The sequence below is a fragment of the Antennarius striatus genome, chromosome 6, assembly GCF_040054535.1.
Source record: "Antennarius striatus isolate MH-2024 chromosome 6, ASM4005453v1, whole genome shotgun sequence".
In the NCBI taxonomy this organism is placed as follows: domain Eukaryota; kingdom Metazoa; phylum Chordata; class Actinopteri; order Lophiiformes; family Antennariidae; genus Antennarius; species Antennarius striatus.
In genome coordinates this window covers 13690761-13714760 of record NC_090781.1, presented here as the reverse complement: position 1 = coordinate 13714760, position 24000 = coordinate 13690761, and the positions used below count along the sequence as shown (strand labels likewise).

Here is a 24000-nt window from a genome sequence, read left to right as displayed (position 1 = left end):
AACATTACTGCTCTTAGAACCGATTCTCCACAGAACTTTGTGTGTCTAGTCGAACAAGAGAGTTCAGATAAAACACACTTTTCCAAACGTCACTTATAATTGATGCCTCTTTTCTTAGTACTTTGTTTATTTGTGTCTTTGTCTCTGTTAGAGCTGAAGTGTGTGGGCGCCTCTGTCTGTCTTTATATGTGTGTCTCTTTGTGAATCGTGTGTCTCTGTACTTATTTTGTCCTGATGTGCACGCCGCAAGCTGAGAAGACATTTTGTGATGTTTGCAAAGTTTTGGATTGCTTTAGGATTTGAGGACATTCACGGCCACAGTGTCTATATTTTGTTGTTTTCTGTTGATTTGAGAACCATGAGAAGTCCCATTTCATGAGGTTCTTCCACCAACTTATCTACATACCCAGGAATAAACACTGCTGCAGTTTATAGCTGAAGGAGAATGAAGTGTTTTGCCTTGATAAGCTGCCCTAGATGACTGGCAGGCTGCCTCGCCGCTGCTGTTTTGCTGAACAATTCTTCTCAAATACTTCATTCGCTGCCAGGCAAAACACAGCATGTTAGTTCCAGCTACATCCCTGTCTGTCTTCCTGCTTCCAGAGCTTCCTTCACAACCGTCCTCTCTTTATCCCCACGCCTGTCGTGAACATGGTATCGTGCGTACAGGAACAGCAGCATGGAGTCCATCCTGTTTTATTCCATGTTCATCCCTTTTTTTCCCCTGAGGAGAGTTGAGGGAAATGAAAATGTCAGAACGGAACGAGATAGAAGCAGTGCAATGTAACTGTATACCCTCAGAGAAACAGGCTGTCTTGCAGCCGCCGGTGCTCCAGCTATGTGTCGGCCCTGTTAGCAACCTATCTGATACAGCACTTTCTCAAGGAGAAGGTGGCCAAGGACAAACAGAAGCTCAGTAGGGACACAGCGAGAACACAGGGTTGATTTCATCCCTCAAAGATTCAAAGTCAAAGTAGGCAAAGGGGAAGCTAGCATTCCACCTTGAACTATGGAATCATGTCCAGACATTGAAATTAGATGACAGAATTCCCCCATTCATCCTTAATCTCGTACATTAACACATAATCATTAATTCAGTGAGAGCTGTAGTACAATATAATGAAGAGCTTAAGCTCACAGATTCAATCCCTGCCCTCACATGAGTAATAAAAAGCTCTAGGTGTTGTATAACTTAACAAGACGGCAAAATGTGAGAGAGGGTTGGGAACAGACTGGATTTCTTTGACATAATTTCCTCCGTCTAGAATTGAAAACCCCAGATGATGGAGTAGAAGAAATTAATGTAGCTTGAATGCAAGCAGGAAACTGGGAAATAAAGGACACAATAATAATTTCAGCCAGAGCTACAACTCATCGTTCTGCCTCATTCTGTATCTCCATTTATTTCCCCTGCGTCATCTGTACACCGGTTTTCAGGAATACAACTTAATTATGCAGAAACAATAACCTTGGAAGGGTCAAAAAGGTAGGACAGTCAGTCGTGTGGCTGCAAGCAATCATTTTTTAATGTTAATTAATATTATATTATGTTGTCAATATAATTTTAGAATTTCTAAAAATGGTGATCACAAGCCTGTAGATGGGGATGTTACTCAACAGAGATTGTGCAGCAAACTGAATTTTGACTGTAATTGGATCAGAGTTGAAGGACTATTCATGTCATTGGTTAGCATGTGTAAAGTGCCTTTTACAACAATTTCCATTTTACATAATAATGGCCTGAAATGGCACTTTTTTTTTTTGGATAGAACTACATGAAACATGAATTCTGCAGCCCCGTGTCTCTATCAGCCATTTTGATCTGAGATAAAAACCAATCAAGCACACTAGAGAATCCCATTAGGTTGATGAGATATGAATATAGCTCCCAGCACAAATCTGAAATAGTCTGCTGTTTTCAGACAAACCCATTAAAAGTCATTTGATCTTCCCCAGCTAATTATAGAGCCTTCTGAGCAGCTTCACCGTATTCACTGGTCTGAGCCCCCTTCATTCCCCACCTACCCTCCAATTGCTCCCATCAGAGTTTTGTCACATCCTATCCTTATGCTTCAGGAGCATATTTAGCTTTGCTTGCACTACAACTCGAGATCTGGGAGCTGACAAGCCGGCACTGTGGCGCATTCAGGCGATGGCAGATGTGTCTGCCTCATAAGCCCCTTTTACACAGCTACTTCAGGAATGACAGTTGCATCTATATTGTTCTGTATTACTGTTACAAATCCCAAAGGTTAGGCCAGCCAGACAAGACGGGATGAGACATTTCAATTATATGTAGTTTGGTTTAAAAAAGTACCTAGTAGCCATTAGCAGCTTACCCAAGATGAAGAAACTAAAAAATGATTGACTTAGAATTAGAGAGACTGCTCACTGGTAGTTGTTTGCCACAGGAAAGAGTCATTCGACCTTAAACTGAAAGGAAAAACACAGTAGGTGGGGTCAAAGCCAGATGGAGACACATGGACTATGTAGAAAACATGCCTGGAGAGATTTGAGTGTGTCTGCTATGAATCAGACACACCACTGGGTTAGCTGTGGGCATCCTGAGAGTTATATTCTTCTTTAGCCTTCCTGAAATCCCTCTACCCTACCAGTGAAGACTAGCTGGGGGGGTTAATGGCATGGCTTGATGACAGATAAGCGTATCCACATTACAGCCATCAAACCGCCCAGCTGGATGGCCTCCCTTGCATTGCCTGGAGCATCACAGGCTCGTAGAGTTGTGTGGGTTCCATCTCTTTTCCGTTGCTCAATGTCTGCAGGGGAGTAATGGAAGCGTGAAGTTCTTCAATCAGTACACATGCTCATTTGAAATCATCTTGGTGGCCCATAAGAGACCTGCTGGGCCCAGTACTGGACTCTTCTGCTGTCTATAACTTGCAACTGTAAATCAGATCAGAGTTCAGTGTTGTCACTATGGCCCCAGGCAGGCTAAAGCCTTATCAAGGAAGCAGCAGTGATGGATAAGGACTCTTGTGGGCTGCACTTGAACCAACCATATTCAAGAACTGTGGCTGTAAGGGCTGTCAGTGAACATATCCCTGCTATGTTAAAGCAGGATTTGTCTACTGTCTACTTTTCACTTTTCTATCAAGATGGCCGTGTTGATGTCAATATTCATTCGATAAAATAAAGTCTTCTGTCTGATTCCTCGAAATACATGTTTTTAAAAATGCTTTCCTTGGATTCTTTTCTGATTATCTTCACCCTTTTTTCTGAACAATTAAGTGACCAATGATCCCTATAGCCGATAGAACATGCTTAGTTGGCTGAAAACACACAAACAAGGTCCAAGTAGTGCAAATGATGCTAGATACACCAAAAATCAAGGGTGCTCACAAATAGCCTGGGATTGGCCATCATTATGTCAATCCCAGGCATAATGATGGCTAAACATTACAGCTCAGTAGTTTTATCAAAATGTATTTATTTCAAAATGTGTTTATATTTTCTTCCTTAAACTATGTTTAATACTTACAAACTATTTGGATTAAAGCTGTCTCACAATTGATAATTTGATTAAATCAATTATGTAAGTTAATTTTTTTTTACTTGCGTCAAAAGACGAGGTAAAACGTGTGCATTATGGCAACACATTAAATGTAATATCCCTCTTAACATGCCAGGACTGTCAAGGTCAACGACTTTATGTCTGCATTCCCACATACTACACCTGTCGCTTGCTGTCGTCTGATGATGTCACATCTTTTGGTCACATGGCTACACACTGGTGGACTCGTCTTTCTCCTGCAGCTCTCAAACGCCAGAATGGCCTCGCCACAACTCACTGCTGCTTTGTAGCAGCTGAGTGTGATATTTCCATGTTGTCCTTGAAACTGCCTTTTCCCGCCTGCTCTCAATGTCTTCTCCCACTTAGATAAAGTGTTCTTGTTCCCCATGTTTCTCACTGCTGATTTCACTGTGTCACACAGTTTAGGGCAGATTGGTTATTTTATGTCTCATTCTGCACTGTCCTTGCTCTTTCTTCACCTTACACTATCCTTTTTTTTGTTACTTTGTTATCTCCCTGTTCCCTCCTTGCTTCACTATTTCCTTTTTTGCTTGTTCAACAATTATGTGCTCATCATCTGAGGGAGTCAGAAAGCTAAGAGAGATGTCAGTGACAGGGCTCAGGTACCGTGTTACTCTTGTTTCTATATTGACAAGTCTTCCTGCCTGTCAGCCTCCCTCCCTCTCCCTTTGGGCACTCCCGCATGGTGCTGCATGCAAATGAGTGTCGAGTCATCCGGCAGAAAAATGAAAGAGAGGAAGAGGGAGTGACAGAAGAAAGGAAGTGTGCGGCGCTGTTTTCACTCAGCTTGGAGGGTTTGAGAGGAAGAGAGGAGGAGAAAGTGAAGTGAACATAGGTCATTTCTTCCAAATCCCCTCTCCTCAACGCTAGAGATTAGGTGGCTGTGCTCTTCAGCAGACGAGAGAGAGAGAGAGAGAGAGGGGCACACTCCTGCATCTAATCCCCGTCTTTCAAACTGCTGAGAAAGCAGTACAAAGTGGGGGAAGAGTCAGCATCCACATAAAAAAGCCTGTGTAAAATAGAGGCCCATAGTTCAAAACAAACTGAGCTGCATCTAACAATCGCCTAAGCCCTAAATCTCTGTGTGGCTGCTGTCTGAACCGAACAAAACTGCCCAGCTATCACATATCAACAGGCTTCCTCTCCCATCACATTACCTAAAAATCCCCTCCGTGTGCCAGAACGACCCCTGAAATCCTCCTTACCTGCTCTGCCTAAATGATGTTAGGCTTAGACAGACTGTAGTCATGACAGTGATACACAACGATGTGCAACAGCAAACACCCAGTCTGTCCTCCTCTTTCTCCACTTACGCTAGGTAGAACTCCCACACAGCACAAGGGGGGGCTTTTAATAAATTGACAGGCAATGGCCAATTTAATCAAGCAAATGTGTTTTAGATTCAGGCCCATCAGTTATTTGATCCACATACTGACTCATTTGAGGACAGCAGGAGGAAGAGTGAACAAATGCAAGCTTTCAGAGAACAGTAAGGGATTAATTGTAAATAGAAGAAAGGGTTAGGTGAAAAAAAAACATTTGGATGCATCACATGTCCAGATTCAATGACGAGGTTACAGTATAATCCACCTAAGTCAAACTGGAATATTACAACCTAGTCCTGACAAGGGTGAATGCCTTTGACACTTACTTTCCTTCATGTTGAACAAAAAGGATGGTGGATTGTAGGATACTACATCCATTAAGGCTGTTCTTTCTGGGGCCAGTGTGTATTCTTGACATTGCTCTCAGTCCTAATAACCAACGGACGGATCTGCTCAAGCGTACTGGGAAGTGGGGAGTCATGTTTAGGCTAAATGCATTGTTTGACTCTGTGTTGAGACTACTTGTTCTGTCTATTTTAGTCATAAACATCTGGCACAGAGATGTCAAGAATGTAATCCGCTCTAGGCCACGTGGGCATTAAGCCTGGATAGAGAGGGCTGAGAGGGTCGTGGCTCACATGGCTCTGCTGGAGAGAGACAGGCAGAGAGGCAGGTGGCAAGATAAATGTATAGATACTGTGGCTGAGGCAGGAGGAGATGCATGCACAGAGTTGTTTAGAGTGCTCCAAGGGAGCTGAGGAAGGACGAGGGAGATGGAGGACTGAAAGGGTTGCTCATTCAGACAGCTTTTAGCGTGCAGAAGTGAAGAATTTGTGATTGTTCTGACAGGAGCTCTATAGAGGTTGTGAGCATGCTCATCCTTCGTCATCATCTCTTGCAGCTGTGAGGCTGCTGAAAAAAAAAATGCACCTGAAAACAGTCATCATCGTCTTTATGCAAAATGAAAAGCAATTATCGTATTCATGTAAGAAATCGTTTTTACACTACACCTTCCTTATTCATGTAACCATGCACCTGTGTAGCTTAGCAACTAAACAACAAGCTCTGGGTAAAACCTTTGATGTAATTACCTCTTTATCGTTGCAACAGATTGTTATCACCTCCTCCATTGACTGATTTTAGTGTGTATGCCAACTTTCTCTGCCAATACCAGCACATATCTTAGACCCAGAAGTTGTTTTTTGTCATACATTTTGCAGACGTTTTGGAGTATTGGCTAAAATTCAGCTCTAAGAAACCACTCAGGATCACTGCAATTAACTGGTAGTCAAAAATTTATGAAGCATTCTATTTTTTTTTCTCTCTCAAAGTTGTTGTGTTGATCCTTGCTCCTCCAGAGAGAAGAACAAATATTTCTAACGATGAATAATTATTCAATCATAGAAGAATTCTGGTTTTACTGACTGAAAGTCACGCTTCTGCCCTGCCTCTCCCCTTCAACCCGTCTCTTTTCCTTCATTCCTTTGTCTCTTCTCAAAATCTCTTGACAGTGATTGGAATAACAAGACAGCTGTAGTCAAGCCCTTACTGGCATGCACTGCCTAAATTTGGTGCATGTACTGCAAATAGTACCACCAGCAGAGTTAGAGGTAAGATCTTAAGCCCGAGTCCAAGCCCGACCCGGCCCTAAATTCGGGTCGGGCTCAAAATGTCAATTATTACTTTTGGGTCGGGTCGGGCTTTAATACCCTCGGGCTCGGGTCGGGTCGGGCTGGATTTTTTTAGGCCCAATCTTACCTGTACACGGAGTACAAAAAAACTTGCTTTCTTGCTTCCTCCTCTCTGGCTGCTCCCCAGCCATCTAGAACCCAGTCTGCCCTGTATCTACATAATCTGACCATGAAGCCAGAGAAAACAATTAGAATATTATGATGGTGGTGAATGACCCTCAAGTTGTGTGATGGGGCTAGGACAAATTTTCCAGGGAAATGTAAGCAGCTTGAAGTTAATGTCAAGAGGGGCCATAGGGTAACGGCTCATAGGTCTCCTCTTGCACGATACTGCTCTCCATGCTTCAGTGGAAGCATCTGCCCTAACAACAGAAAGATAAAACACTCGATGCAGCAGGAGCGTTGCTGGTGTCGGCCACAAGACTCTCATCTCATCTGAACAGTTGAACAACATCAAAAGCAGCCGAGATAACAATGCAAAACGTTATGGACAACACTAGGTGTCTGAAAAATCGTGTAGCAGGGAAAAAATAAACTTTGAAGTAAGCGAAGGGAAAGGCATTAAAAGGGGAGAAGTAAGAATCATTGCCCTAATGTCAGAGACTGAGTGTTCCACAATGGGCAATTGTTCCCGTGGCTTGCTGCCGTTTGATCCACTGAATCTACTTAAATCAACTGAACCACACATTACATGAATTACTGAGTTCATTGGTTTGTCCCTCTGCAGAAATACTCATACATTAAAACTCTACTTCTAGGAATATAACATTTTCTGAGACTAATTAGTCTAATTATGCATTCATAGTGCAAGCAAAAACAAGGACCCTGAAGTCAAATATTTTCTCTCTGCGTTAGTCATCATTGAGCGAGAAACTTGTTCAACTAACCTCCGAGGCTTCCTGTCAAATGAGGATACCTCTTTCTTGGTTGAGTATTCCAAAAATATAGTTGATCAAGTTCACAGGTGGGCTGTGCACTTAAACCTCATTTCAGCGTTTAGCACAGGGGTTGTGTAGTGGAGTGGGAGGATGGATCTGGTCTACCATTAGGACTATTTACACAGAGATATATAGATATCAACTATGAATCAATGCCAAATAGTATGATCATTTAAATCAGTTTCTAACACAATTTGATGATGTGGTTACATGTCCATTTTTTCCACCATAAAATCATCTCTGAGATCCCCTCTAAGACAGAGCGTCTTACATGATAAGTTTAGGTTAGGTTTTCTTCTAATCTTTAGGCTTTTAGGAGTGAAGGCCGCTAACAACTCTGCTGCAGGATCCAGCAACTCTTGGACATCCCTGGAAGCTTTATCTAACTGTTCAATTGAAATGTATCTTCAGGAAAAATTTTATAGAGACTGTGAAAGTTGTTCAAAAATGTTCTGTAAAATGCTCGGGATATTTAAAACAGGACCGTCAGGACCGTCAGGACCGTCAGCACAAACAAAAGACCAACATTTGTGTTTTATATGTGCTTCATGCCTTAAATTGTGCAACCATTTCTTTCTGCTACATCTGAATCTTTAGACCTTTACATTTCTAAGAAAATTATAATTATTGAGTTGTCATCCAAAGCCCACCTGTTTGGACCTGTCCATTACTCACCTTCTGACTTAATACCTTGCAGCCTTCTCAGATTTCCAGTCCAAAGTACTTCACACTTGAAACTGCAGCTACACAACAATACAGACACAGAGAGATTGAATAAACAGATTTTGAAAGAGAAACAATGTGATTCTGACCAAAAATCGAGTAAATCCTAACCATTCCACTCTCCAAACAGCTGTTGTGGACAAACCCTTCAAAGCAGCAATTATTTAGTTTTTAATTGTCTCTTCCAAAACATTCAGATTACATTACATGTGAGATTGACAGCTGATGTGTTTTTGTTGTCTAATCTTCAGTGTGGTATTATCCTGCTGTAACACATCCAGAAAACACTACTGGTTGGTTCCATCTTTTCTGAACATATCGTGTCTCTCAATTCAAGCTGTGACTTCCTGTTGGGTAAATATTTTAAAAGACACTAGTAGCAATCATTGCCATGTCTTTATCTCACGGGAAGCTTTATTGCGGGATACAGTGTCATGGCAATGGGTACGTTAATGGTAATGAGGGGCCTTAGCACAGGCAAAGCTTTGTGTCCTGGTTGCCTGCTTATGTGTGAGTCTGGGGGAGATATGTGCGAGCCTATGGACCTGAGGGTTATTTTCCTGTTTCCACACCAGGACACTGATGCTGGATGAACCAAACAGGGCAGAGCAGCTGCTCCCATGAGGGCCTTCCTCTGCTCCATTCAGTCAACACAACGCCAACCATCCTGTCTCCCTCTCCACCAAATTGCCTCACAACCGTGTCCTTAGTCCCTCATTCCCCGTTATTTTTTCAGTCTCGTATATCCCCCATTCTTTTTCCTCCTACCTGTCCTCCCACTGTCACTGTGAGCCTCAAATTATACCTCCACGCTGGCTTCCCACTCTTCCCCTAACCTCTCGTCAGTTGACTTTTGCAAACTGTTTCTCTGTTTGCTCTCTTTCTCTGTCTTGCCCTTTTCCTCCTGTCCCCCTCTCATTTTCCTGATGCCTCATTTTATTTTGGAGCCAATGTTCCTCTGTGTGAATAGCTGGGATGCTTTTGTAGAACGTTTCCATAGTGATGAGCCATTTGAACAAGTCGTCATTCAAGTCTGTTTGCTGAAAGCTGGAAAGAGGCCATATTATCTACCCCTGACACACAGTACGACCTGCGCCACTCAATCATCACAACTGTTACTCTGCCACCAAGCAGCTTCTGCCTGTGGTACAGCTGGTGCTTGGTTAGGAATATGTTCAATTTTGTTTGGCTCGTTTGGTAGAGCATGGCGACGCCGGGGTAACATTAATAGTCTTTCTGGAAAGAATTGGTCAGGTGTATTTCAAGGTGGGACACCAGTAAAGAACTGCTGGAAAAGTAGAAGCAATTAATTTCTTCATTGATGCACATCCCTGCATCATCTCCATTTATAAGAACAGGTGGAAACGTAGGCCAACAGCCTGTGTAAGATTAGATAATGGGGTATATGTTATCGTTTGATTTATATTATTTAATTTTTAGAATTGCAGTGGTAGCACTTCTAAGCAATATAGGCAGGGAAGAGGCAGGAATCCACCCCCCTCCAATCATGGGCTCTCATGTATTAAAAGCTGCGATGTCAAGCATCACTTCAAAAACACCCACAGCACATGTTTTTTATCAAACACATTTTATATTACATCAGCTCATAATGTTGCTTGGCTAAAACAACACAACTGAAAAGGCTGCAAGTAAATGCAGAATACTGGTTTGAGTGAGGGCGGCACGGTGGCGCAGTGGGTAGCGCTGTCGCCTCACAAAACGGCTGGTCCGGGTTCGAGTCCCGCTCTGTGCGGAGTTCCCATGCTCTCCCCGTGTCTGCGTGGGTTCTCTCCTGGTTCTGCGGCTTCCTCCCACCTCCAAAAGCATGCGCTTCAGGTTGATTGGCCGGTCCCACATTGACCGTAGGAGTGAGTGAGTGTGTGTGTGAGTGATTGTTTGTCTCTATGTGCCTCCCGTGGTACACTGGCGTCGTGCCCGGGGTGTCCCCTGCCTCTCGCCCTGAGACTGCCGGGATAGGCACCGGCTCCCCCGCGACCTGTGTAAGCGGATTAAGCGGGTTAAGAAAATGGCTGGCTGGCTGGCTGGTTTGAGTGTGGCTTCGCAATGGATGGATGGATGGATAGATGGATGAAGCCTCTCTTAGGTTCTTCATCGCTTGGACTCACTCTAATAGAATCACCCCATTTTCCCTTTAGAAATTTTTTGTTTGTTTGTTTTTTGGCCTAAAACAACATGGTTTATCAGTGGTATTTCCAGTGATTTGTGCTCCTTAGAACGGCTCCACACACTGATCAATTAAGGCATGTTCGATCAAGCACATATTGAGCAAAAAGAATTACAAATAGGCTTACCATCTGAAGCCAGGGCTGGTACCGGCATGTCATCGCCACGTCGTTGTCTTCCACAGTGGGTGTTGGATATGAGGTGTTTTGCCGCTCCCCTGTGACAGTTCACAGCTGATGGAGCTGCAGACTTTCCTTTTTTTATCCGATCCTGTCTTGCTATGAATGATGGGAGACTAACAAGAGGTGGCCACCATTTCCAATGTCTTTCTGTCACAAATTCAAACAGACACAGGCGATACGCACTTTGAATGAGTTCATTTTATCTCGTCGATGCATGATGTGAAAGTACATGAGAGCATAGTGTGAAATTATTTACAGAAGTCCACTATTACAGTCCCAATGAGAAATTTATCCCATGATTAGAGATTGATTTCCAGAGGAGGAAAATTAATGGCGTCTTTCTGTTAAGAGGACAAGAGGACAAGGATTCCCACAGTTTATAAGGAACTATAAAATTTCCTGGGCTGTCTCTGAAGGGACAGTGAGACTGACTGGACTTCCCCAAATTCTGGGGCCGTTTTAGCACCATGGGCTTCAAGTGGTGACTCATACGACACTTTAGACGTGAAGACAAAAGGGCACTTGTTTCACGCAAAGCAGCCTATTAGCATTCCAGTGGGAGAAATAGCATTTAGATACCTTCTGGGTTTTATGGTTCTGTTTATATTATGTGCCCTTTAGAAAGTGGGAGAAGGCGGAGGTGATTGGTCTGTCACAAAATTTCACAGTGTCACTGTTGCTGGAAGGCCTGCACCCTCTTGTCTCCGTGTTATCTGTGGCGGAGCTCCGCCGCTGGGGGAACCAAACCAATATGACATGACTTCATTTAGCACAAGTGTGTGTTGACGTGCATGTTTGTGTTTATAGTAATAGAATGTGACAGGGTTGCTGTATTTTATGAGTTATATTAGTCTACAAGAGCAATGAAGCGTGATAAAATCTCCTACGATAGAATCTTTTCAATGATTATTATAGTAATTATTACTTTTCTTGATTTCTTAGATTTTTGAATTTGGATCAAATAAAATCAGATGTTAGTAGACATTTTTTAACAATCTGTAGACTAAAGAAAAATATGTTGATATATATTTTTTAAAATTTTTGTTCCACTCCTCAAACTTGCTTTGTGTTTGATTTCCCTGTGCAGCAGCCTCTGCCACATTATGCTGTATGTTTGTACTTTGCTCCGGCTCTAATACGTGGCGGCTCATGTCAACATCTTAGCCAGGTTGTCTCACCTATGTTAAGCCCATAATCTGAAAAAGCAAAACTAGATTAGAGTCTGAATGTTCATCAGGACCGCAAAACTCTGTTGCATGTATGGCTATTTTGGAAATTACTTCTTTAACCACTGCAGTCACAAACAAAGCCAAATGATATGTTTGAAAAATGAAGCATATTAGTCAAAGTTCCTGTCTAAATTCTGAAGCATGAAACACAATAAATCCTCATTTGGTGTGCTTCAGTCACACGTCCTGCTGTCTACCTGTGTCACAGTAACGATGAGAATAAAGGCTTAAATGTCATCAAAAAGGTTACAAAAATGTCTGCTTTCGGAGTCCTTTATTTTGAATAGGTGAAAACATCAGCAGTACCCAGGAAGTGTTTCCATGTTTTTACACAGCCAGACGTCTCACCACATGCTGGAGCTTTCATTGATTGATGATTCAAACCTTTGCACACAGGCAATTCACAAGGAACAAACAAGAGACACAATAAATGAGCACATACAATATAACAACACATAAAAAAAAACAGGAGATGGAAATTAGTGTTGATGTCATGCTCCTATATATTGCACATGTAGATAATTTTCCTCTGTTTGGGCATGTGTGTGTGAGTGTGAGTGTGTGTGCGTGCGCAGCTTTCTCACCATCGTGTTAAGTATTTATTCACCACACGGTCAGATTAGGTGGATTAGCAGTGCCAAGCATTTCTCTCTACAGTCACATGGACACAAAGCATTCTGGGAATCCGCGTGTCCTTGCTAGTGTCTCATTCTGGAGCTGTTTTTATGAAAACTCCACTGCCGATGGTTTGCACATTTGCCAAAATTAGACTTCTTCTGTCTGCACTGAGGGAGGCCTGAAAGGGTTGCAAACCAGGTGACAGTGGAGCTGTTTTTGTACATAACGCAGACAATTTGGCCAAAAATTCTGTTTGTCAGAAAGATCAGCTGTGTGTTCACATGGGAGCTGTGTATATAAATGGAGAGATTCTGTCTCACTACTTGTGTTGGAGGATCATCAGAAAGCCCCATAAGGCTCAGGTGTTTTAAACATTACGCCCCCTTTATTTATTGAAACTCTCCCACTTAGTGTGTGTTCCGAGTCCACAGGCATGCTACCCTGAGCAGTTGACCGGAGACCACACACACACACACACACACACACACACGCACCCACACACACACACACACACAAACACACACACACACACAAACAGATTGGATTAACTTCTTTAGTCTTGTGCAGATGCTCTGTGGTAGGTCATGTACTAACTCACTCGTACTGGTCCTCATTAAGGAATACTAACCATTGCGAGTTTGTGCTACTTGTATTAGTTTCAGTTTTCATTCTTTATTATCCCTTCACACAATCCATTTTGTTGAATATGTCAGGCTTCTTTGCTTCCCATTCAGCGTGTTTGAAGGGGACCTTTTTCGGTCTTTCATTCTTTTGCATCCCATAAAAAATCTGCTTCTACATTCTAGAGTTGCTGGAGCTAAATAATGCATCACTGTGATTTGATTTTGCCAGATATTCTCTGATTTATCATTATTTCATCGTGGCTATGTTCAGCTTTTTCACATGAATGTTTGCGTTTGCTGGCTCCTCCCTGTCAATCACCCACGGCAACACATTAAAGTCACTGGGAACTTATTGTGAAAGAAGGAAATTAAACCTTCACCTGTTGACTGCTTGCACAATGTAAACAGTGAATGAATCTCTCTTTAATGCTTGTTTGCATTTGCTGGTTTCTCGTAGACTAATTGGTCTATTTATCTCTAGCAAGGACAAAAAGCATCATCTGCCATTGATGTTCTGTGTGTGCTATTTCATGATGAGCACTGTCATGTCTCTACTTGTTTTATGTGAAGTTTGGTGTGGAAAACATAGCAGGCCAATAAAATGTGTTTGTGTGCTGGAGGCAGACAGGGAAAGCAGGGACAGACTAGTGTGTGTTTGCAGTAAAAACTTAAAACCAGCTAAATGATCCTCAGCCCACACAGCTCTTGACAAGCATCTTTAGACGCAGGCCAGTCTCTCCTGCATTCCTGCCGTTCTTTATTGCACTGAAGCCTCTGTTTATTTGAGGATAATGTCACACTGGGATGCATGCTATATTGGCACATGTTCCCTGATGCTTATGTCTGTTTGCCCTATTTGCCTAAGCTTTTGCTTCCTTATTGAATCCCCCTTTTCCCACCCTCCTCTATCTTTCTCCCTCTTTGTCTCCCTCTTTATTAGCCTCCACGTAGCAGCAGGTGTCCTCACTTACTCTTGATATAATATCACTCAGCGAGTCGGTAATGACAGATGAATTCTTGATGACTTATCCTGTTGCCTTGACATATTTTTATAATATTCATGTGCCTCTATCTGTTGTTCAATATTTGAGCACAAAGCAAGAGCTTATCCATCTTAATGGGTCAAAGGATGCCAGGCAGATACTGCAGATCGTCATGAAAGAACAAAAAAGTCAAAATACCTGTTTCTCATGCATCTGAAAACTTTCATTATTAAATATAGCTCAAAATATCTTACATTCATATTCTTGCTTCTCAACGCAATTGGTCAAAATATCATTCGTCAAAATGTGATTGCACATTTTTGTAGTTTTCCAACTTTTGATTTTTAAAAATGAATCAATGACTGAAGACACAAAATCCTGATCTGTAGAAAATCAATCACTTTCGAAGTTATTTCAAGTGGCCAGACTTTAAGGAGGAGTTCAGGTGAGATAAATCGCAGTGAAAAAAGATAAGGCAATAACTTTGACCACAGCAGCCATATTTCCAGCTCCCTATTGACTGTAAAGTAACTTTGCTTCCACTGTTCAAAGAAAACCAAGACAGCGTAAAAAAACAACAACAACAACCTGACAACAGTACTCCAGCTGTTGCATGAACAGACTCGAAATAATAAGGACTTCAGTCTCCAGATGACACCAAATCTTTCTGTATATTGCGTGTAGTGTTGCTTCTCACACGCAAGTTGTTTTTTTTATGTCAGTCAGCAGAACTGCCTGCCCGGACTGTTGTCCTGAGGCCAGGATTCTTCTGTTCCTTCTTCTGTTACAGGTGTTTCTGGTGACAAGAAAAGGGAGTGCAGACAATACAGATTTCAGAACCCCCCCCTCCCAGCCCTTTACTTCTATGTGTCACTTCTGTTGCACTCTGCTGCCCCCATTGCTTACATCCCGTGAAGCGGTGATGTACAGTATTGTAAGTGTCAGTGTTTGTGCGTTCGTCCGTCCACCAAATATCTTCACAACCATTTCAGAGAGAAGGATGAAACAAAAAGCACATTACCTGTACTCGGGCAGCGAAGGGGATGAAAATGAGATGATGACCTTGACCTTGAGAAAAGTAGGTCAAGGTCAATTTTCAACTTTTGTAGAATCAGGAACCGGGTAATATAGAAAGACAAGGGAGAAGGCCAGTGTGAGTAAGACCACAGATCAAAGCATATCTCAGGAACCGGATAAGATAGAAAGACGAAACACAAGGAGTTATATTCAGGGAGGCAAGGGGATGAAAATTACATCACAACCTTGACCTTGAAAAACTAGGTCAAAGTCACATTTTTGCTTTTATACCTTTTTTACTACACATCTCTGAAACCTCATGACCTCATGAAACCTCAGAAATAGAATGCACCAGTTACATGTAGGATCATGGGTCTTTTATTTAATGACCCTGACCTATGAAAGTAGGTCAGGGTAACATTTTGAATTTAGGGGTGCCGCGGCATGTTGCAGTCTCTCCCTGTTTTCTCCCTGTGTAAGTTCAGCCAAGAGCAGCTCCATTCTTACACACTAAACAGCCATGTGACTGAAGATTTAACGCCGTGGTATAAACGCCGTCTCTACTGCTGGTGTTGAAGACTTAGAGAAAATCTCAGACTTCAGGACTTCGCTGGAGTCACACTGCTATCAGGAAGTCCTCAACACAGCCACACAGTCTGGTTGTGGTTAGACTATCTCCTTCGCCTTCCTCCCTAATGTGGCTTCCCGTGTCCCCCCCCCCCCCATCTCCCTTTGTCTGGTACACCCTGAGCCAATCTCACAAAGAAATGAGATGGAAAAATGAGAGGGAGCACATCAAACGAGCCTGTGCTGAAGCAGAGCGTGGAGAGTGCAGCAGGGCAAAGATATGCAGGCAGAGGATGGAGGGCAAATGAGGTTGAACATGAGCAACTGGGACCAAATCAAGACATGCATATCTATAAGCGTGTTTGGTCTTTGTTTTGTAGTTGCACGTTTTTGTGGGTGCAGATGCGTTGTAAATATACGAATGTGTAACTCTGGATCTGTAGTGGGTTTATGTGTGTGATCGCGTGAATGTGGACTACTCTCTGGCTGGCTCTGCAGCTCAACACACCCTACAGCCAACTACTGATTAGGCAGCACTTGTTTTGTTCTCCTTCTGCTCTGGTCTGCACTTATTATCAGCCGGGGAGCAGGCGTAGAATTAGATGGAGAGCTTTGTTTATCGGGCTGGTACCCAAGCCTCTATCTCAGCTGCAGAGGACACCTCTGCACGCATTGTCTCACGGCTGAGTAAGGGTCAGATATTTGAGCCTTTGACAATCAAGAGGGGATCAGATTCATTCCATTTCCTGTCTACAGGTTCCTCAGAGTGTTTTGAGCAAGTCTAAATCATCATTGCTTTTCTGATTCATTAGTTTATCACGTTGTGACATCCCTCTCATCGGCTAGGTGTTAGCAGGCCATGACTTACCGTTACAGTAAGGAGCTGATCAGTCATGTCGTTGCCAGTAGTAGGTGTGCATTTTCTAAAGAAAGTAGTATAAAGTTATTCTGAGTCAACGACTGTGCGTTCTAGCTTCCTGTTTGCCAAAGGAGGAACTGCAGGGCAATGATTACAGGAAGGACAACAGGGAGGACAGATATGGGGCTGCCTCTCATGTTCAGAGGGTTGGCAGATAAACACAGAGGTAGATAACTACTATTTCTTTCTGACAGATCTAACAAACATATTCTTATGTGTCTGAACAGTGGAGGTTGTAGTGAGTTGGGAACTATCAGTGTTTACCTTGAAGAATAAATGATCCATCCTCTGTGGAAGGATTTTAGTCCCAAGAGGCTTGGAGGAGCAAAGCTCTGCCCTCAACCAGGAATGTCCTGGTTTGTGGGGCGTGACAGTCGGCCTTTTTTCATTTCTTCAGCTCTCAGTGTGCATTCTGTCGGTCACTCAAAAGGTATCAGAGCAAAATACCAAATCCAGTCAAACCCCTACTGGTTTAACCATCAACTCAGTCAAACATTCTTCTGGTGCTGTTAATTTGTCTCCTCTGAGAGCCCCACTGCTCTCTCAACACTGCAGAGCTGCAGTAGCTCCCAAGCACTGACAGGCAATTCTGATGTTGCTTCATCACATGTAGTGCAGTTAACCATTGTAGAACACAAGCATTCAGACTTCACAGCAAGCTCCTGTGTCAGGCTCATCACAAAGTTTATGACAAAAGCTTGTCAGGCAGACAGTGACTCAAGTCTCTCAGCTACAGCACTGTCTAGATTTTGTGGCTGTGTAATGATTGATTGTGTTAAACCTCATTTCTCGGTCTTTCTTTGTCTCACTGCAGGCATTAGCAGCCAATGCAGGCACAGGATTTGCTGTGGCTGAACCACAGGTGGCAATGTTCTGCGGGAAACTCAACATGCATGTCAACATTCAAACCGGCCGCTGGGAACCTGACCCATCTGGAACCAAGAGCTGCGTAGGAACCAAAGAGGGTGTGCTGCAGTACTGCCAGGAGGTGAGTTACTGCGACACAGACATCTCTCAAATCTGCCTCTCATAGAGGTATTATTCAACCACCAAAGTCATATTGAAAAGGGCAGACACCTCATAGGAACTTAGAATATTAAAGCCAGGGTGGAGGTGAGTTTTAGATGCAGATTAAAAATGTATTATCATTTTATATGAATTTTTTTTTTTTATATATACATTTTAGTGTTTGATTATAAGTCTAGTGTGTAACCCATGCCTGGGCTTACACTAGGAGGTAGTATGACAAACCACTGTGGCTCAGTGTAAAAGATTTGAGTAAGTCACAAAAAACCAAACTCTTTGTCCAAGACAGTGGAGCAGCGCAGTGCGGCGTGCCGACGAACGTTCGAGGAGCAAGACAAGAAAAGAGGAGAACGAGAGAAAAAGTTTGTTGTCTTATGTTATAGCTCGGCGATTTTCGCGAGTCCAAAAAAGTTGAAAGTTTTAGCCTTTTTTTCCTAAAAATAAGAACGCCACTGTGGCTACTCAGGCTAAAAACATTGTAGCCACTCTGGAATTGGCGATCGGCTAGCGCAAGCCCAGCATGCTTTCAGTGTTGCTGTTATGTCTAATATAGTATTGTTAATAAGCATTCTGGTCTTCCCTTTGACTTTACGCCTGATATTTTTAATGTATGATTATCCTCTCTGAGATTGGATTTTGTCATTCTGGACAAAAAGAAGTGAGAGGCTGCTTAAAATCTGTGAGAAGTGTTCTGTGGGGCAATTTATTAAAGTATTAACACACACACACACCCCCGCTACATTGATGAAACACAAGATATTTGGTGGAAAAACATCAAAACATAGCAACAGGCTTGTCTTTTAGTGTTGGCAGCTATAGGTGTTGATAAGCCACAATTTAAGGATTTACATGTTGATTATCCAAAAGTTGAGAAAAGTTTTTATTGAGCCAGTAACAGGAAAATAATTCTCTTCCATGTGATGTACGATGAAAGAGAAAATTAACCCTTTGTGGATTACTGTCATTGATTGACCTCAGATTGCTTCTGGCCCTAATGCAGCTGAGGTGTCATAGGTATCCCACTAATGGCTGTTCCTGCATATTTCACACATACCAAGGATTGTATTGATTTTACATCATTATTATAGCTGTAACAGTAATGACTGTACATAAACAGCTGTTGTGATTCAATGTCAAAGTTCTACTGTATTTCAGCAGTAGCAGCATCAATAAAACAATCTGCACATCTGCATAAATTGCTATTATGCCACTTACGCCTAGTGCTAATTTGCATCATAGCTAAATTTACTTTTATTATATGTACTATATTCAAATTAAAATACAGCACTTAGTTTACCATTTGCCTGAAATCAACAAATTCTTTTTTTATGTAATTATAAATAAATGTAAGCATTAGAGGTTAAGCAGACAATGATAGGCAGACAGTACTCTAAAGTGGATGGCATTTTAATGAGCAGCTCCTCTGACTGTCATCGTGTAGAATTGTCTCTAAAATGTAGGATGTGTTTTTCCTGAGCATGGATCTCCTCACTCTTATTTGCGTCTTTTTCCGTATCTTCTAACCCAGGAGGCTCCTGGCTTTGCTGTCATGGTATCTTATGCAGCTATCCATGAAAAAAGCAGGGCCGTATATTTTTCATGCAGCTTCCCCCACAAGCTTCAGTTACATTTATTGATGACATTTTCATGGCATTTTGGGCAAGATGGATCCTCATTCACGGCTGAGCAGATGGCATCCAGAGAATATAAAATGTGGATTAAAGGATCTCACTGAAGCTCCCCTTATCACCCCTTTGGTCTCTCTCTCTCTCTCTCTCTCTCTCTCTCTCTCTCTCTCTCTCTCTCTCTCTCTCTCTCTCTCTCTGTCTCTGTCTCTGTCTCTCTCTCTTTCTCTCTCTCTCTTTCTTTCTGTCTCTGTCTCTCACACACACATACACACACCCTTACACACACAAACACAGAAACACACAATTTCTCATCATTTATTATATTTTTCTCTGCTTCTTCCAACAGATTTACCCTGAGCTACAAGTCACAAATGTGGTGGAAACCAACCAGCCAATTCGTATCGAGAACTGGTGTAAGAAGGAGAAGAAGGTGTGCAAAGGGCATGCCCATATTGTGGTGCCTTATAAATGCTTAGGTAAGCTTGTGCAATCACGCATAGAAGGAAACCACTTATAGTTGCCCTCCATTGAAGGTGTTCTCCATTGTCACCCCTCTTCTACCTTGGCCTTTTACGAAACACTAAGGAAAAAAAGATGGGTATTATAAAACATCTTAGCCATAGGCAGAAGTGACATAGAACAATATTGGAGTCTGATTCAGTCCACTAATCCTGGCCTTGAGCTGCAGATTGAGCAGATCCCCACTGGATGGAAGCTAATGTCTCTCAGAAACGATAGTTAAAGGGGTAAAGCCATTATTGCTGGGGAGGATTGTTGAGCAATAAAGCACAATCTTATTTCCCCTTCAGACAGTATCCATAAACTCACATAGACACACAGAGTTAGCAAGGGAGGTCTGTGTGGAGGTCTCCTTTATTACTCACCATTCCTCAATTCGCCCGTGCTGTCATGCACACCTCTCACCATCTTCTTTCTCCCGCAGTATCACTATAATCAACAGTGGCAACAGGGCTATATTCTGTTTTATTAAATGTCAGACGCAGCCTCAGATTTTGCAGGCCACGTACATCTGTGCTCTTAAACTCCTGCACACTCCTGCTGCCCCTAAGGGTTATAATCCCACAGAAATACAGCTCTGTACTTCTACCCAAGGGGTCGGCAACCCACAGCTCTGGAGCCGCATGCATCTCTTTAGCCCACCCCTAGTGGCTCCCTGGAGATAAATCACAAAATGGAAAAGATAATGTTGAAAAGAAAAAAAAATAGACAGATTTGATACACATAGCAAAAAATCTTTACAAAGTAAAAAGTTTTCAAAAACTTAAATTACTTTTTCCTTCAATATGACTGTATTAGGCCTACATTTCAACATTTCTGTCCACGAAGACTGGCGTCAGAGCCTTCGACACACGTTTCAACACGATGCTTTACCAGGCGGGTGGCTGTTGTAAACAAACCGCCGGGTGTGGTATGGGCCAAGGATCCCAAAAGGGAAAAAAGATAGCTGATAGGAAAAGAGGATTCAAGGAAGAATAGACCAAATAATTTGCTTTCATCGCAAATGTGGAAGGATTGCGTGCATGTTTGCTTTGCAAGGAGAAGCTGTCAAATAACAAAAAGAGTAATGTGGAAAGACTTACCAGGAAAGACATGCTAAATTTACATAACCACCCATCTGTGATTGAGAGACAGAGTGTGATTGCAGTACTACCGGAGACATTAGAGGAGCGCAAAGATAGATTTAAGAAGTGGATTTCATCTCCAAACTGCTGCTGGTTTTGTTGCAACTTGAGAGATAATAAAACGTGGAAAACCATTCACAGATGGTAATTATATGAATTCATTGAAATATCAGAGCACCTATTTTCAGACTTCAAAAACAAAACAGATAATACAGATAATTAAAGACATTCCTCTCTCCGCAAAGTCACCAATCAACAAATCAAGGACATTAATTCAACTTCAGCATTCTCAATTAAATGTGATAAGTTGTCTGATGTGATTGACATTGAAAAGACAGTGCTGTTGGGCAGGTATGTAAACTCCAATGGGCTGCATGAAGAAATGATCAAATTAATACCACTGAAAGGCCAAACACGGGTGGATGACATCTGTGAGGCTGTGCTGAAGTGTTTAAATGACAAAGGAATAAACACCAAACACCTGATTTCAGTGGCTACAGATGGGGCACCCAGTATGAGAGGGTACCATATTGTAAACTTAATCTACCACCTCAGAAAGGAACATATTTTTTCTGGACCTGGATCTTTTGGATCTCAACTGCTATGATTAAGTGATCCTCATTTCTTACACAGAAGACATTCTCAGCCAACCTCCAACAACACCGGTTCAACAGTAATCTTGTACAAAACATTGAACTTGAAAATCTCAGTCTTCCACAGTTCAGTCCATGAGATATCTTGCTCCCATTTGGCCCATTCACCCTTCTGCATCATCCCCCGCCACCCTTCATGAGTCAACTTCCTCCAATCCTGCTTGCACCACCTGTTGGAGCCAGTGATACCTATATTTGTCTAAAGCTCTGTCATAGCATGACATGAACAGTGAGTCATGAAGTGGTGATTCTGCCTTGGTGTCGATCTGCTGGGCCCAAAGACTTGCCAAAGAAGTGGAATCAGTCATTGTCAGACTTTTATGGGAAATGTGTTATGTTCTTCTGGCCATATAGGGTGACATATTGGTGGCATATCAAGACATCCCCAATAGGGGACAGAAGATGAGAAGGATGAGAAGGTCCAGAATTCTGTAGTTCTGAGATATTTTTAGTGTATTATCTTCTTTGAGTCAGCTATGAAGAGCTTCTAGCTTGTTTTTGTGTTTGCAGTTGTGACTCTCACACATCATCACAACATCACACCCCTTATGTCCTCCCGGCTTGCTGTTTCATGCATTTACACAGATGTCTGATTCAGCATTGTCACTACCACTGCTGCACAGAGGCAGAGTTACGTAGGCCCTGCATTACTTCTTCTTAGAGTGTTTAGAGAAAGGAAGAATAAAGGTGACACCCGTCCATTCTTAAACAGGTTGTGTAAACGGAACTTATGTCAGGAAGTAGAAAACCTCCCCTTGTGCTACAAACACCTCCGCCCATCGTCTCGGAAAAAACCTCTTGCTGATTGAGTTGTTCTGCTTTCCAAGATGAAAAACCTATTAGCAGTTCCACTGGACTGTGAAATGGGCTAGCATTCAAGTGCGTTTTTGGCAAACGCAAAGAGGAGGCTTATGGGAAATTCATGGGACAGCAAACACCACAACTAAAGTGGTCACTTGGTGGCTCAGACAGGAATACAGATGAGACAGGTTGACATGCAGAATCAGTTTCCCAAAGTCGCCTGTTTGCTCTCATCATCACATCCTGGAGTTTTTCCCCTCAATAGTACCTACTGCATCTGAAAGTCCACCTCCCCCTGTCTTCGCTGCCTGGCTGTCACATCCATCAGTAATCCTTCTTTAATATTCAGCAACAGTGCCATGACTGTCATTTAATTAAAACAATCTCATTACTTTCTCTGAAATAATTAAATAGCATCATTGCTTGTTCTCACACATTTTTGTCATCGTTGTTAAAGGTCTACGCACTAATGGTCCATCAAATTACAACGGCCTGCTGTGCTGCTCCTGCGATTTGCAAATTTGACCTGGAAGAACATAAGAGACAGATGGAGAGACAAGCATAAGGTGTTGGCAAGAAGGATGCTATGGAGTGGGTTTTTGCTCAATTATGTAATGGAGCATGTAAGAGGCTTAATTGGAGGGCAATCATATGCTACAAGACCCAATATGTCACTACCACTTCATTCCACATCACCTCTACGGTCCATCATGGTCACACAGTGTTCCAAAGAAACTGACACAAGAGATTCTGCTTCATATCCATCAGTGTACATGAATGATAATAGAATTAAAAAGAAATCTAATTGACTGAAGGAAGGGTAGCTGTAGCTTAAAGGATGTGATTAAAAAGGCTCCACCAGCATGAATGTCTCATTAATAGGTTTATTTGAATAATGCAAATGCAGAGGATGAATATAAGTGTAAATAGAGAGAAATGGGTTTTGCTGTATCCCATTTCTCAAAGGCTCAGTCGAAGAACCACAATCCCTCCATGTTTCAGGTTCACAAACAATGACTCTTCAAATGAATGTGATTTTTGTTCCGTGGTACTCTAATCCCTGCAGCATGATGTCTTTGTCAAACGCCAAAGGCAGACTTTTCGGTTCCATGTGGAATAGTGAGAACAGTCGCAGATGTGAGAGCAGGGTGTTGGTTGTGCATGGCAGTCCCTGTGCACAGTAACTGCGTTATGTTTGGAGGTAGAATCTGAAAGATTTATCTGTATTTTTCTCAGTGCAAAACTATGTAATGCCTGTTACTTTATCTATAAAACCTCTAAAGATGCTAATAGTTAATAAAATCCAGATCGGATTTATTTCAGGCATCCCGAGGCTTATTTTTAGCTCTAATCCTGACCTTGACTTTTAGTCTGCAGTTTCTTTGAAAAACATATGATTTTGTTTTAGTGAGTGGAATTAAATTAGAAACACTTAAAGATATCCTTTGCCTTTTCTGTTGACTAAGACTGTTGAGTTACTGAAGGCAGGACACTCAATGACAACTCCTGATATCACCGTAGAAGTTGAGTGGTTGTCAAATGAGTTGATATTAGATGCGGACTCCATTCCTTCACACTGCCTCTTGAAGTGTTTTGAAAAGAGTCTGAACTGTGCAACACAAACCTCTGGGATCTGTTGGAGTCAGTTTTCTAGTGGGGGGGTTAATGCCTTGAATGCTCCCACTACCACGGGACCC

General features: G+C 42.3%; 1 protein-coding gene and 1 long non-coding RNA gene across 5 annotated transcripts in view; one reads left to right on the top strand and one right to left on the bottom strand.

Moving 5' to 3' along the window:
- Positions 1-24000, top strand: part of aplp2 (amyloid beta (A4) precursor-like protein 2) — a 51304-nt gene that overhangs the window by 5500 nt on the left and 21804 nt on the right. For all 4 annotated transcript variants that reach the window (XM_068316968.1, XM_068316970.1, XM_068316971.1 and 1 more), the window contains exons 2-3: positions 17367-17540; positions 19553-19682. In XM_068316968.1, the coding sequence (XP_068173069.1) occupies positions 17367-17540; positions 19553-19682 (304 nt within the window). The remainder of the gene's footprint in view (positions 1-17366; positions 17541-19552; positions 19683-24000) is intronic.
- Positions 12087-16551, bottom strand: LOC137596356 (uncharacterized). Its single transcript, XR_011035536.1, has 3 exons — positions 16502-16551; positions 15071-15149; positions 12087-12209 (listed from the first exon to the last, which is right to left on the bottom strand). It is a non-coding gene; the product is annotated as an uncharacterized lncRNA (long non-coding RNA).